Genomic DNA, 16,456 nt, shown 5'->3' on the forward strand with positions numbered 1-16,456 from the left:
GAAATTTAAATAAATTTCATAAGCCACTCATACATTGGTTGGCTTTGCAGTCTGTTACAGGTAGAAGCAGCCATCTGTTCAGCCCTCTCACTTCTAATTCTACTCGAAGACTTTGTATTCATGCAGGCACATCTTTCCACCTCCCAACAATCCTTGAACTTAATAGAAGAGAGGTCAATTATCCTGTAAAAATGAATGAGACAGTTAATGGAATGGGAATTGAAAGATGCATTCCATTCCATATCTTTCTTTGGTCTAACTATAGCACGAGCCTCAGTAGCCTCACTTGAAAGGGTTATTTGACAAGTCTTTAACCATAAAATGTTATTGTTGCTCAAGACACAATAAATAGAACGGATTTTTGTTTGCTGCAAAATGAGAACCATGGTAAGAAAACAAGATAAGCCGTGCTTGCCTTTTAATGTGTTTCTATGCAATTTATGGATGATACTTGTAAAAAATATATTTTCTAAAGAATGTAAGTTCTGACCTTCAAACTACACTTCAACTTACTTCAGTACTCCAAGGTTCTGCTGGGTATGTTCATCACTCCTTCCGCAATCAGACTAGTGTATTATTTTGGTTGTCCCGTAGTTAGTAAGATGTCTGTGGCAGGTGACGTGATTTCTGTTATTTATTAGTAAGTAATGACGGGATAAGGAGAAGAAATGCTACAATAATGGAAGCACCAAAAATGATAATAAGGTTTGTATAGCACTTTACATAAATCCTCTTACCACAGCACAGTGAAAGAGGTTCTTTTATCCACCCCATTTTATAGATGAGGAAACTGACATCCATAGAGATTAAATGACATTAACTTGTTACTATTACAGTAGAATGCAATTTGACGGGTCCCTTTATTTCCTGATTCTTTTTTAAATATGGAAGAATTCCCCTTTACCACATTCATCTCAAGGGATAGGACTCACCCCTAAATAGTTGGCAAGGAATATCCAGGGGTAGGAAACCCATGGCCTCCAGGTCACAAGTGGCCTTCTAGGTCCTTGGGTATGACCTTTGGATTGAGTCCAAGTCTTACAGAGCAAATCATTTTATTAAGGGAATTTGTTCTGTGAAATTTGGAATCTGTCAAAGGGCTGCACTTGAGGACCTAGAGGGCCACATGTGATCTCAAGGCTGCAAACTCCACACACCCTGGCAAGACTTTTCTTGCTTCACTGGGGAGGAGTCCATAACAGTACCAATGGAACATACCTGGCTCTTGTAGCCCTGTTGCAATGAAATTCTTTTCACTGCCTCTGAATTAAGATGTGCATTAGAAAGTTTTAAAGTAGGGGCAAGGTCTTTATAGTAAGAAGGGAATAGAGTAAGATCATCATGGTTTTGTTTGTCCCCATAAAATGTATAGGGAGATTAGAAACTGCTCTTGAATCTTTCACTGGAAAAAGAAATAAAATAAAATAGGGTAATTGCCAATCTGAACAAACTTGCATATACAATAACTTTACCATGAAGTATTAGTTAGCGAATTAAATTTTCGGTACTCATGGGTTCACCTAGCACATTCAGTGTGACTGTTAATACATCAAGTTTCAGGTCCATACTGGACTGCCAAGGGAGGAAAGATTTTATCTGAAATCAGTCGCTGTTAGCAGAGCACAGAGAGAAGTGTAGCAGAGTTGTAGAGATGGGAAAGGAGCAGGTGTATTTGTTTTCCCCAGGAAGGTACCTGGGCATGTCTGTTCTTGTCAGGCTGCCCTCAACTAGTACATTGAAGCAGGAGAGATAAAAATGAACCTTGCTGGTCTATGTGAGAGTGAAAAGGGAAGAAAAAAAGTAGAAAACTGACTAGAGCAGTGCTCTACAGCTATGGTGGTTTGAGGTCTCTGACGTCTGCCTTTCCCCCTTGGCATGCTTCTGGTCCGTGATAGCACACCAAGGGAACAGATAGCTATGTATCCCCCCTCAGGGAGCATCATAGGGTGCAGCTGATTTAATATGCTGCCTAGTCCAAACTCCATCAAAACTCTTTGTGAAGGAGTCAAACTCAACAGGCTCTGTATTCCAGTTAACACTATCTCTGACTATTCCTATGGCTATACAGCCATAGTACAGCCTAGAAGCGTGGCAGCTTCCTTGACCAGGACCTACTCCATATGGCCCTCTTGGGTCTGGAAATTCATATTCATCAGCACCCATTTGAAATCGTTGTGGATCACTACTGATTATCGTATTCCATTTTCTATTTCACTGCCCTCCCTTGAAATGTCTCCTCCACCTGTTACAGTCTTAACATTGAAATGATCTTTCCCTACTTTGTTTTAATAGAACCAGGATTGCATTTGAAGTTAAGCTGCAAAAAACCAGCCGATCGACAGATTTCCGAGTCCCACAGTCAATATGCACCATGTTTAATGTTATGGTTGATGCCAAGGCCCAATCAACAAAACTTTGCAGTATGGAAATGGGCCAAGAGGTAAAAAAAAAAAAGGGGGGGATGGGGAGGGAGATTTTTTTTAACATCTATCAAGTATAGGGGAAAACTTCACAAATATCCTATCCCCTAGTCTGCTGGTTTCAGAAACATTCTCTAACATTTGTGAATTTAGTCATCCACATATACGGTATGCAGATGAATATTCAAGATCTGTTTATCAAATAAATCTCTGATGAATATGCATGATCAGAATTTCAGGCACTTGGAAGTGGTTATTGGCAGGGACCAACATGGGCATAAGGTGCTTTTGAGCCAAGTGATGTTCACTGACCTTGTTCACAGAGTCTGTGTCACTATTTAGAAGGCAGATCTGTGTTTGCCCAAATGCTTGTCCCTTTCACACATGCAACAGAAACCCCACATGTATGACATGATTTATTGATAGGAAACATCTGGAAAACAGAAGCAATTCTTATCTTTTCATCCCACAATTTGCCGGACACATTCTCCAAGTCTCCACAATGCCTAAGCATGGGTTAGTATATGCTTAAATTTCCCCCAAACCTAGGGTACCCAAGCTGCTTAATTCATATACCTTCCTAACCTTACTTTTTTTGTCTTTTCTGACCAAAAGTTTTGTCCTTTGGTATGTTTCAAATCTTAATGTGGTATTTAAAATGGAAAGATGAAAGAAGCTGGAAGTTGGGCTTGATTAAAGACTCATGATCAGTTTTCTCTCGATGGCGCTAAGCCAGTTTGATATTCATATACCAATTTAGAATTAATTCAGAAACATTTCTGGCAACTCTCAGGTTCCTGCCAATTGGCATAAATTGCTCCTAAATCAGATTTTTTGATCCAGCCTTACATGTTCAGAATTTATACTCAATTATATTTGTTCCCTGTTCATTATTTATTTTCTCTGTGCATCTTCCATTTTTAAATGTCTGTGTGTGATATTCTCTTGCTGGCAAGATCCTCCCCAACCTTATTTCCTCTAAGGCAGCATCCTGTGAAGAAGACTCCCAATTTGGACTTAAACAGTGGTCAGTGTTGGAATCAGACACTGTAGGGTTGTAAGTTAGTTCTCTTTATCTTCCTTAATCACTCTAATTGCTGTGTCTCAGAAAGACCAGGTTAAAGACTTCAGATGTGACAAGAAGCCAAAAATGAGAATATTGAGATTATGTAGTAATAAGAATAATTAGTATTTTATAGTTATTTGAGGTTTACAAATCACTTTCCTCACAATGATCCTACTAGATTAGTTTCAGAGGAGGAAACTGAGACAGAGAGGTCAAGTGACTTCCCTAGCATCACACAGCTAGTTAGTATAAAAGTCATGATGTGAACCCAGGGTTTCTAACCCTCATATGGGGCCACCAGGAGTAGAAGAGTCTACCAGCTGATACTAAAAAAGATTCCTAGTCATGCAACCAGTCCAAAAACAACAGCCTCCATTCTCGAAACAAAAGCGAGCATGGTCCCTTTCCACTTCCACACAAATCCTTTTGCCTTCCTTTTCTGACATGTTTCCTAGTAGATTGTAAGCTCCTTGAGGGGAGGAACATTTTATCCTCTTTGTCTTGGCACCCCTAGCACTTAGCAGAGTGCTTTGAAGGTAATAGATCTTAATCACTTTTGTTCAAGATAAATTTGGGCTTCTCTTAACCAATAAATCAATAAGTTATATTTCGAACTGTGATTCCATTGGTCTAGAGGGCTCCTGTGACCAAAGCCAGCTCTCTGCCACTGCTATCATTAAGCATTATCAAAGCACCTGCTTTGTCTGGTTCTGTACTAAGCACTAATGATACCAATACAAAGGTGATGACGGTCTCTGTCTCAAGGAGCTTTTTACCTGATCTTACCTAAGCACAACTGTTGGAGGAGAAAAGAGAATGGAGGTGGAGCAAATGCACCATAACCACAGCTCCTCGCTGCTCACTTCCCTACTGTCATGAAGCCATGACCACTGTCTAGAGAGTTAAGGTCTGGTTTCATTAAGTCAATGCTTACACACATGGACAATGTAGCTGGTTGGAAAATTTGAGAAGAGTAGCCAATAACCAGGTTGAGATGGGTTTTAGTTTGTTTTCGTCTGTATTGGGGCATATCATGAAATCGATCGGTTGTTTAGATGGGCACATTCTCATGTCGACCATTCACTAATTCAATGGCACAGCAGGATTTGGTTGTTTTAACCTTCTAAGTCTAGGAAAGCTGAAGCCTGGTGGGTGGTATGAAGGACTCCACAGCTTATCACCCACACAGTTCCTCAACAGTCACCCCCATGCCACGCCTTTCTAGTTCCAAAGCCTTCATCTTTGGAGATCAAATTGCTGACTCACTAGCCCATCCTGGCCCCGCACCTCCCTCCCCACATCACTGAATCACTAAAAGAAGAAGGACTAGATTCTGAGATGAGAAGCAGCCCTTAACCTGGAATGTAAGGCAGCTCACCCCAAAACCAGCAGACACCCAGATCTTACAGAAATGTGTCTGCTTTTCTAAGGTCTTCATTATAGTGATTCCGAGAGATCCCAGCTATAGTGAGAAGAAGCAGTTGCCTGGGAATGATATTTTAACAAACAGCTGAACCCAATAGATCTGTAAATCAGATGTAAATCCTCACTGCATAAGTTACAGAGAGAGCTTCCTTTTTTTGTTGCGTCTATTGATATTGTGAGAACTTTTTTGTTCCTTTAACTCTGAGGCCGGTTTTACAACTGGCATTCAAGCACTTATTTCTCCCAAACATTTAACTTCTCAAATTAAGGGGCTACAGTCAAGAGGAGCTTCCTTTGGCAAATGAGCAAACTGATGCAGGCCCAGAGGGAAGCAGTGACTTCCCCAAGGTCACAGTGCTAATTAGCAGCCAAGCCAGGACTAGAACTCATATCTCCTTCCTCTTGGTTCAGGGCTTGTTCTACAGAACTCCAAGGCTTGGAGGGCAAACTTAAACCTTGGAGAAGAAAGGGATTTGACTTGTTTTGAGTTACTCTAGAAAGGAGAATTTGGACAAAAGGGTAAACATTATAAGGAGACAGATTTCCCCTCAATATAAAGAAGACTTCTTTACCACTCTGAAATGTCCAATCACAGAACAGCTTTGTCAGGAGATAATGGAGGGTTTCCATCATAAGCTCGATGTCTGGGGCACTACAGAGCAGATTCCTGCATTGGATGCAGCTTTGGGCCAGATCAACAATCAACTGGCATTAATTAAGTACCTACTATGTGCTGGCAGCTTGGGGCAGCTAGATGGGTGCAGTGGTTAGCGCACTGGGCCTACAGTCAGGAAGACTCAGGTGCAAATCTGGCCTCCAACACTTATAAGGTGTGTGACCCTGGGCAAGTCACTTAAACCTGTTTGCCTCAGTTTCTTTATCTGTAAAATGAGCTGGAGAAGGAAATGGCAAACCATCTTCACCAAGAAAACCCCGAATAGAGTCATGAAGAGTCAGACGCAACTGAAAGACAACTCAACAACAACCATGTACTAGATAGTGTGTAAAGTGCTGTCAGTACAAAGACCCAAAAAAATCCCTGCTTCTATTCTACAGCCATGATTGATGATGCCAAGTCATCAGAGTCCTTCAAGGTTTCTTCAGCCATCAACAACAGAATGAAGGATAATAGCCTGATTCAAAGACAAGGAGCAATGAACCCAACCACATTGTGGAAGGATAGAAAGAAGGGTTAACTCTTTCCTCCCCGAGGATATGCCATCCTCAAGTCTGAGGTCTAATCAAACAAGATAGCAATTCTCAGATCAGCTTGGACTTTGGATTTTTTTAACCCATTGTCCAGATCTGGAGTAAGCACAACCAATCTCCCCAAAGGAATAAAGCCCTAGTGCAGTGTGTGGATGGTTTTATTACTTAGAGTCATGATCCTAAGGTCTTGGATGACAAGCTCCTAACTTCACCTTTTTCCAGAAACCAGAGAAATAGAGCATCAAATGGAATAGTGTCTTTGGACTTGTAGGAGTTAAGCCCAACATTTTAGATACATTCATTTGGGGATACTTTTTCTTCTTTCCTCCTTTCCTTTGTATTCCAGATAGTCTGAAGAGGAGAAAATAAAACCAATTTTAAGTTGGGCTTCATTATGATGATATTATCATTATTAGAAAATGACATTGATCTGAGGCACCTATACACAGGGTTTCCCTAAAGAAATAAAATGGGAAGTAGGCAGAAAAAACTAGCATAGCTTGTTGTGCCTTCGCTGCCCCTCTTGAGTATTGAAGACTAGCCAGAGGCAGTATGCAATAGTGGTGTCTGAAACACTGCAACTTCAAATCCTGCCTTAGATTCTTACTGAGTCGCCCCAGATAAGTTGCTTAACCACCCCTGGCCTCAGTTTCCTCAGTAGAATAATAAGGTTGGACCCATTGTCCTCTATGGTCACTTCCAGCTCTGAGTTTATGATCCAATAGCCCTAGCGATATAGTTCAGGAGCTAGTACCTGTTACCTTCAAGGAGTGGGAAGGATTTCAGAAGGGAGGAACCAACTTGATATTGTCCCTGGGAGACAGGTCCCCCACATATGAGACCCAACATAGCAGTAAGGCCATACAGTGAGGTGTGCTGTGGGAAGAGAGAGAGATGGCCTGGGAATCGGGATGCCTGTTCTAGTCCTATTTCTGCCACTGGGACTATGACCTTGGCTAGGTCATTCAAGTCTTTGAGCCTCAGTTTCCTCACCTATTAAATAAATGTCTGTAAATATCTTTCAGGATATCTTGAGAAATATCTCAGGTCCCTTATGGTTCTACCACCCACCTCTAGGATTGTAGATTTAGAAAGGACCACGGAGACCATAGAGTCCAATTCCCTTCTTTTGTGGGCAAGGAAAGTGGGACACAGAGAAGTCAAGTGATTCGCCCAGTGTCCCACAGGTAGTAAGTATCTGAGGCAGGATTTGAACCCAGAGTTTTCTGACTCCAAATCCAGCACTCTATCCACTACCCTACACTGCCTCTAACAATAGATAGGTGGCTTTATCAACAAACTTCCTAAATCCACCTTAGACAAGATGCGGGTCGGATGATGTAATGTGTTTCTCATTTTAAGCTCACTTCCTGAATTCATCTCTGTCATCTCCTCTGGGGTGATGTTACATTCAAAGGCAGCTGTTCAAACATTTGGTAAACATACTTTACCATCTTAAATATTTATTTTTTGTCAGAATTTTTAAAGCACCCATGGAGATGAAGTTGTGCGTTAAATTGCTTCTCACTTGGTCTAGAATGTTTTCATCTCATTTCCAAGGTCAGATGGTCTTAACAGAAAGACAACATACACACAAGCTGTTACATGACAAGGCAGAATGTGCGGCACAGGAAGTCAAGTCGAATCATTTTCATGCAGGGATGGTGAATTTCGCAGAAACGCAGCTCATCCGGAACTGGAGTGAAGTCTCTCCAAACTTTCCGATCCTAGAACGATGGAGGTGCACTGGCCACGTCAAGGGAACTCTTCACATGAAGGACATAGCAATGGATTAGGGGATTGTGGCGACCAAAGTAGTCTAGAGAGAATCCTGGGCCAGTGGGGGCGGGGGGATGAGCAGGTGGAGAGAGCAGTGTCTAACTCGAGATCTAGGAAAAATTTGGTGGTTGGTGGCTCCTCAAGGGAATTTGTTGCAAGAAAGACTGCATTGTGCATAGGACTATAGCCACCCATGGAGGCACTTATTTTAATGGCTGCATGTTTATACACACCCAGTATCTTCTGGAGAATGAAATCTCAATGGTCAGTGATTCCCAAAAAGTAGAAAATGAATCAGGTTAATTTAAAATCCTACCAGAACCTGGCATAGGGCAGTAACAGTGAGCTAATTCATATTGCCATCTGAGGAGAGGATGACCCAATGGGTAAAGCAGACATAATCCCATTGCGCAATTTTTCTTGAATTGTGTATCTTACTCTATTACTCTTAAAACTAGTAGAAAAGATCATGGGGGTGGGGAGGAGGTTATATATATATTTTCTTTCAGGAGATAACATTTTCAGTGCTAGGTTAGGCAGTAGAGGACAGGATAATGTAGAGATCTACAGGGAGGGAGAGGGAGAATCTATATAGAGATTTTGAGGGTATGTGTGATGTGAGTGAATGATCCATACAGTTGTCAATCCCTTAACCTTCAGTCTGTGTCACCCTCTTCTCATCTAGGTGGTGCAGCAGATAGAGTGCTAGACCTGGTGTCAAATCTGGCCTCAGATACTTACTAGTTATGGGAGCCTGAGCAAGTCACTTAACATGCATCTGCCTCAGTTTCCTCATCCATCAAATGGGGATACTACCTCCCAGCATGGCTGTGAGGATTAAATGAGCTAGTATTTGTAAAGGACTTTGCAAACCTTTAAACCTTAAGTATATACTATCTGTCATTATTCATAATAGGCTCCAATGGGAGCCTTTAGCATAAAATGTCAACTCCTCTGCCCAGCCTTTAAAGCCCTTTACAACCTAGCTCCAGACTACATTTCTATCCTCACACATTACGTCCCTTGCTTCACTCTACAGTCTAGACCAGCGATGGGAAACTAGGAGGCTGACGTTCTAACGTTGCTCACACACAGCACCCTTCCCCCTTTTCTATGCATTTGTAACGACTGTCTCAAATACCTAGACAACTCTGCCTCCAACCCACTATCTCTTAGAATCCCTTACTTCCTTTGAAACTCAGCTCAAGCTCTGTAGAAGCTTTATCTGACCCCCCCCCACCCCTACTCTGATACCTCCTTCCTTATCTGTCTCATGTTTTGTATTTATTCTGCATACAATTATATGGAATAATGCCCAAACATAGCGGGTGCTCAACAAATATTGACTGATTGATTGTGTATACTTGTCTTAACTCCCCAGATAGAATGGAAATCCCTTGAGAGCAGGGTTTGGCTCAGCTTTGGTTTTGTATCCCCAATGTTTAGCATAGCTTCTAGGAAATCATAGGCACTTAATACTTGTTTGCTGACTGACCGCTCGACCTAAACCTCTCCAAACCCCTCTCACACAGATGAGGAATCCGAAGCCTAGAGAGTTTATGGGATGATCCTAAGCTCCATAAGCAAGCAGTGGCAGAATCCGAGCTAAAATCCAGATCCTTAAACTCCAAATCACAGTGATTTTTCACTACAAGGGCACGGGAGAAAACCTTCACCCTAAATCCATGCCCTACATATAAGAGTACCCACAGAGAGCTTCAGTTGTAGTAGTCATATATAAGACAGCGTCTTGCCGCTCTTTGGGCCGGAAAGCTTAGGTCCCTTCCGGCGGATAGGCAGGAGAAAAATGATTTCTCTTGGATGGGCTCCTTTGTTACCTTCCTTTCCAAAATCTGTTCTCTCCTCTGTGGAGCTGTTTACAAAGCTGGTGTTGCTCTCAGCAGGGTCCTTATTTGCTTTGTAAAGAAGCCCTTAATTGAAAATATGTTTGTCAATACATTTCACACTGTATTACTTCTCGCACACCTAGCCATTATCTTTGAGTTAAAACCCATAATTTATCCAATGAAAATGAACAGTTGACAGCCCAAAGAGAGCCTGATTAAGGCAATAGGATAATGAGGAGAATTAAGCAGCACTTTGGGGCAGCTATGGAAAACTTGAAAATGACCTGGGGGGGTGGGGAATCTCTTGGTGCAACAGAGCTTCTAGCTCCCAGTCTCGATAGCCTTTTTAGAACAGAATTTGATGGGTAGCATGCAATGTGTGGCTTGGGTTGTATTACCTGCTGTTAGACACTTTCTTTGGCTAAGCAATGCATCTCTTCCTGGGATTCGATTCAATTCAAAAGGCATATATTCAGCATCTGCTGGGTGCAAGGCACTATTCTAAGTACTGGGGATACAAAGAAAAGAGTGCAAATGGTCCTTGCCCTCAAAAGGCTTCCATTCTAATGGGGGGAAGACAACAGGTAAAATGAGGAAGTTGGAACAAACAATCATTTAAGTTCCTTCCTACTCTAAAGCTACGATGCCTTGATCATAGATAAGAAAATGCACATTAATTTCTGGAACCAGGGGTGGAGAACATTAATACCTGAGAGGAATCAGGAAAGGCATCATGTAAGAGATGATCCCTTGAGTTGTGTTTTGAAGAGAACAAGGGATTCAATGAGATGGAAGGGACAGTGGAGAGCCTGCAGGCATAGGGGACAACAGCCTGTGTAGAAGCACCAAGGCAAGAAACAGAATATTACCAAATGGTCCGGCAGGTCAGTTTGGCTAAAATGTAAAGTGCTCAAGAGGGAGGAATAAGCAATTAGTCTAGAAAATTGGGTGAGTGACAGTCTGTGGAGGGCGATACTTTGTATAAATTGACAGATATATCTGTGCAATGGAGTTTTATGCTCACTATAGGATTGCCTTAGGTTCTTTTATCTATTACATAGATGTGTGTGTGTGTGTGTGTGTGTGTGAGAGAGAGAGAGAGAGAGAGAGAGAGAGAGAGAGAGAGAGATTATATACTCTATATGTACATGTCTTCTGTATTTATAGGGTAGCTGGTAGCACAGTGGATAGAAGGCTGGGTCTGGAGTCAGGAAGTTTGAGTTCAAACCTAGCCTCCAACACTTCCTAGCTGTGTAACCCTGGGAAAGTCAATTAACCTCTGTTCACCTCAGTTTCATCAACTATAAAATAAGAATATAATAGCACCTCCCTCACAGGGATCGAATGAGATAATAGTTAAAAAGTGGCTGGCAGATAGTAGGTGCTATATAGATGCTTCTTCCTTTTTAATGTATGTGTATGTATGTGTGTGCATATATACATGTATACATGTACACTACACACACACACACACACACACCAGTACGAAAGAACATAAAGGACTTATGCATATTGATCAGCTACGTAGCACAGTGGATAAAGTGAAGGTCCTGGAGTCAGGAGAACCTGAGTTCAAATCCAGCCTCAAACTAGCCATGTATCCCTGAGCAATTCACTTAACCCTGTTTAACTCAATTTCCTCACCTGTAAAATGAGCTGAAGAGGCTAATAGCAAGTCAGATACAACTAAAACAGCTGAACAGCAACAACAATATGAAGTATAAGAATTCCAGCGAATAGATACGAATAGTATCACGAACAGTTGGACAGGATTGAAACAACCAAACAACAACATGGTGTCACAGATTTGGAACTAGAAGGAACCTTGGAGATCATCTAGTCCAACCTCTCATTTTTCAGATGAGGAAACTGAGGCCAGAAAAGTAAAGTGACCTTTATGACAAGGTCATAGAGGTACTGAGTCCAGTTTAACTTCAGATCAAGTCCATCTTCCATTATGCTTCCACTTGTAAATGACTGACTTTTTTATCCTCATTATTCCCCTCTAAGCCAGGTTTCTCCACCAGGCATAACAAAGGATTTTATCTACATGACCTATGTTCACATTAAATTTCCCATTTGATAAAATACTGAGCACCACAAATACTTCTCCTAGTTGGACTTGGATTTTCTCTCTAGTAATGGTTTCCAGAGGATGCTACCAAGGTCTGCAAGTCAGTTTCATTCCTCCTTGTTCTTGATCTTCTCCGCTTCTCAGATGGATGGTCCTGGTACTTTCCCTAAAGACTTGACCTTGGTCTTGACCTGACCCTTAATCACACTCTTCCCATGCCCCTCTCTCCATCCCCTAGCTATCATGAGCAGCATATATGATTTGTTTTCCCATCAGTGAGAAAGTTTCACCTCTATATAAAAATCATCTTTCTCTACTTCCATAGATAACAATGACATACACACATACATGAACCCACACACACCACTGTAGTAAGCAGCTGTGTACATGACCTTTTATTGTGAACTTTCACCTAAAAACTTTACACAACTCAAATGTAAAATGTGCTCATGAGCATAGATCATTGCAAAAAAAAAATACCATTCCCAAATGATATGACTATTTACTGATAAGGAGCATCACTCCAGATATACATGGTGAAACTTAGGTGATAACAAATGTCCATAGGCATCCCACAAATATTATTATCACTGTGGATTCAGAACTCTAAAGGACCTTGGAGGTTCTCTAGTCTACCAACTCAATTTACAGAAGAAAAAAACAAAAGTGCAGAGAGGTTAAAACATTTGCCCAAGACCACATAGACATAGAGCCAGGATTCTGTAACTCCATATCCAGGGTTCTTCTTTGTACAAAGGACAAGAAATGCTCCACCCTATACCAAAATAAAATTCTGGGTGAATTAATTTAACTTACTGTCTCTTGGCTTTTTGGAAATGAGTGAAATTGCCAGTTACCTATATGTCAACCCTCGTTTGCCATTGCTTATCCTTTCTGTCCTGTTTGGCTTCTTCACAACCCCAATTTCTAATTTCAAGAATACTTTTTATCATTTCATTCATGTATTCTTTTTGCCCTTTTTTGCACCTTTCTCTCTTTTCTCTCCTTTTTCTGTTCTTATTCATCATTCATCCAAAAGTTTGCTAAAGAGTGGGTAAGTGTATTGAACGTTTTATTTTTTAAATCACATTGTTATCTTCTTAGCTAAGAAAATATAGAACAACTCAGATGAATACACGAATGGTGTAATGAATGCAAAAGAGTTGGCATATGACTTTTTTTTAAATTGAAGTCACACTCCCTTCTCTTCTCCAATCTACGCTTGGCATTTATAACAGATTTTTATTTGCGCTGGGGTGTTTTGGGGTTTTGCCTGTTTGTCTAACATCCCTATTTTAAATTAACAGTAGTGAAAATGAGTGAGAAAAAGGGAAAAAAGTATCATTGATTTCTGTTAGCTGTTTTGTTTTACTATCCATCCAAATATGCACTTACAGAAACATGGACCCTAAGCTGTTCTTCCAAAGACTTGGACAATCAAAGGGTCAATGTCCCAAGATCACAGTATCATAGATATCTCTAGAATAGGCAGTGACCTTAGAAATCAGAGATGCAGAACTAGAATGAACTTTAGAGGTCATTCAGCCTAACCTCCTGTTCTTACAGATAGGGAAATAGAGGCCCAGAGAGATAAAGTCACTTCCCAATATATTCCCCACAGGGAATGAGGAGGTAGGGGAGGCAGGTTTGGAATTTGGGTTCAGTAACTCCAAATTTAACATTCTTTCCACTGTGCCATGAGCACCTCAAAGGAACTTGGTCATTTGAGACCTTGGGTCCTCAAGGTTTTGGATCTCAGATATTAGTTATAGTATCCGTTTCCCAAATAGCTTCCAAAGACCCCTTTCCATCTTGTCAACTGAAGTCTTTCGAACGTGCTTTGTATCTTCCAAACCCTAAGCTACCCTTCACAGTGCTAGCCTGCTAAGTCATTTACACATCATTTGTAAATGTGTGTCTCTCTCTCCCCAGTATCAAAGTCAGGGAGAAGCTTGGATGAGAATGAGTTAGTCAGATAATTTTAAAAGGGCTTTAGAACTTCCTCCATCAAAAGCTCTCAAGTCAAGGAGTCAGCAAAGCTGCTTGGTAAAGCCCAGTATAAAGATGCTTTCTGAGCTAGCCTTTATTTTTAAATCACATTTTATAAAAGCAAATGATTACTACTGTGCCATCACTTATGGAGCAAGCTAATATTTGTCTCTTTGTATTTTTTTTCTTTAGCATCAATACCATTCAAAAATAGATGAACTAATTGAAGAAACTGTTAAAGAAATGATAACACTCTTAGTGGCAAAGGTAACCTTCTGCACCAGGTGAAATGTGGCATCACAAATATCCTCCTTTTTTTATTTTCCATTCCTGCGTTTCCATTAAAATGTCACACATTAAAAAAGTTGAGCCGGCTAGTTGAATAGCTCAGGAAACGAGATGCCTGTGCGTCACCAAGTCCCTCAGCTCAGAGTGATTTTCCTAATGATTAAAAGGAACTGTGTGAAGACAAATGGTTGAACTGGCATATGTTAACCTAATAGGAACGCATCCCCAAACGCCGCATGCAGTGACATGGAAATTGTTTTTCCAAGCTGACAAAGTTCGGTTTTAGAGCAGCGAAACTTCCACATTAATACAGAAGGCTGCCATCATGAAAAGCCCCCATTCCCTTCTAGTTTCAGATGCAGAGAGAGCCATAATAAAGCATAAAAGTCAGATAAAGCTATTTCTGTCCCCCTCATGAATTATAGAATTTGAGCTAAGTGAAACCGAGAGAGAGACAGGGAAAGCATTTATATTTGCCAGTGGGAATCTTCGGCTTCCTGAAATTACTGATAAAAATGCAAATAAAAATAGATTGGATTAAACATAGCACTAATGTGGAACATTAAAGCTGTTTTGCACTGTTTTATTAAAAAAAGGATATTGAATATTATCGTGTGCTCTGCGTGTTTCGATAATATTGTGTCACTTCGCATTTCAGTAGCATTTCATATTTGCAATCACATAATCAATGAAGAGAAAGCCGGATAAGTCAAATATTTGTGTGTAGAGACAACAGAATCTCTTTCCCAGATGGCTGGAATTAGATAATAGAACTTTATAAAAAAAATACCCATGAGGTTCATTCCCTGCTTAAATATATATATTTTTTCAGACCAGGTTTCTGTTGTCAAGATATCGTGATCATGATAATGGACAATTGGGTCCCGATGAACACTTATGTTTCTTTTTCATTTGTTGCCATTGCAGTTTGTCACAATCCTGGAAGGAGTGCTGGCCAAATTATCCAGATATGATGAAGGAACTTTGTTCTCTTCTTTTCTTTCATTTACTGTGAGTAACGATTGCTTTTCTCTCTTATTTTCTCAGTTTCTTCTTCTCCTCCTTCACACATATTTTACAATTCTAGATAATTTAATACTCCGGTCAATTTCCAATTGGCCACATGAATGGTAAGAAAGAGTAGCATGGCTAATGCAAGATGTAAAAAAAAACCCAGAGAGCATTTAAGTTTTTATGTTATACATATATATGCAAATATACATATGTGTATGTATATATGCATGTGTGTACATATAATGTCTCTATATACAAGCATGGATATATACATGGAGAAATATATCGTGTATGCATAATAATAATTGCCCACATTTGTACTTTTATATACAGTATGTAGTGCGTTTTGCTATCTCATTTGTTCCTTACAACAACCCTATGATGTAGTGTTTTCCCTAGTTCTTATACAGAAGCAAAAGGGTGTGGCAGATGATACCTAGATTCAAATCTTGAGACAAATATACATATTTAAATCCTGGCTGAGACTGATACTATGTGATCCTCATTACTTAAAGTCCCTTAGGCAACTCTTCAGGACTTAGCCAGTTCATAGACTTGTCTGTAGATGGGGAAACTGAGGCTTAAATAAGGTAAGCCACCTGCCCAGCATCACACATCTAGCAAGTGTCAAAAGCAGGTGTCAGATCAAGGCTTTCCTGATTTGAAGGTCAGTACTGCCTGCAAATGGGGGGAGAGGTAGCAAAAAAATATGCTTTCCTATTGATGATTCCATTTTCCTTAGGTGATAAATGAGTTTGTATTCCCTGACCATACATGAAGGATAGAACAGAGAACCAGACAATTGGAGTCCCAGTCTTTGCTCTGCTACTAGCTTACTGTGTGACCTTGACCAAGAAATTTCACTTTGTCATGATTCAGTTTTTCTCGAATATAGGATTAAATCAACTGATCTCTGCAGTACCTTCCAGCTCTAACACTCTCTGCTTCTTTTATTCTAACTAGCTGTACAAATATGGGCAAAGCCTAGTTGCCAATACGACATAATGAACAGAACATTGGATTTGAAATCAAAAGAGCTGGATTTGAATCTCAGCTCTGCTATTTAATGTCTATATGACTATATGACCATAGTCAAGTCATTTCTTCTCTGAGTCTGTTTTCTTAACTATGCTTGATACCCTCTTGGGGACCATAACCTAGGAATTGTCAACACTTCAAATTTTTTTCAGTCAGATCCCTTAATGAGGCAGCATGGTTAAGCAGATAGGGCAATGCATTTGGAGTTGGGAAGGCCAGGGTTCAAATTTCACCTCAATCACTTACTAGCTGGGTCACCCTGTGACTCATTTTCCTCATCTGTAAAATCTGGATTCAGTGGCCTGCA

At 40.5% G+C, this 16,456-nt stretch overlaps 1 protein-coding gene across 1 annotated transcript in view; it reads left to right on the plus strand.

The window, feature by feature from the left end:
• The window catches only part of CADPS (calcium dependent secretion activator), a 575,524-nt gene that overhangs the window by 482,220 nt on the left and 76,848 nt on the right, over window positions 1–16,456 (plus strand). The window contains exons 26-28 of the mRNA XM_036738381.1: window positions 2,293–2,440; window positions 14,002–14,076; window positions 15,025–15,108. Of these exons, the coding sequence (XP_036594276.1) occupies window positions 2,293–2,440; window positions 14,002–14,076; window positions 15,025–15,108 (307 nt within the window). The remainder of the gene's footprint in view (window positions 1–2,292; window positions 2,441–14,001; window positions 14,077–15,024; window positions 15,109–16,456) is intronic.

Source organism: Trichosurus vulpecula, chromosome 9 (genome assembly GCF_011100635.1).
Source record: "Trichosurus vulpecula isolate mTriVul1 chromosome 9, mTriVul1.pri, whole genome shotgun sequence".
Lineage (NCBI taxonomy): Eukaryota > Metazoa > Chordata > Mammalia > Diprotodontia > Phalangeridae > Trichosurus > Trichosurus vulpecula.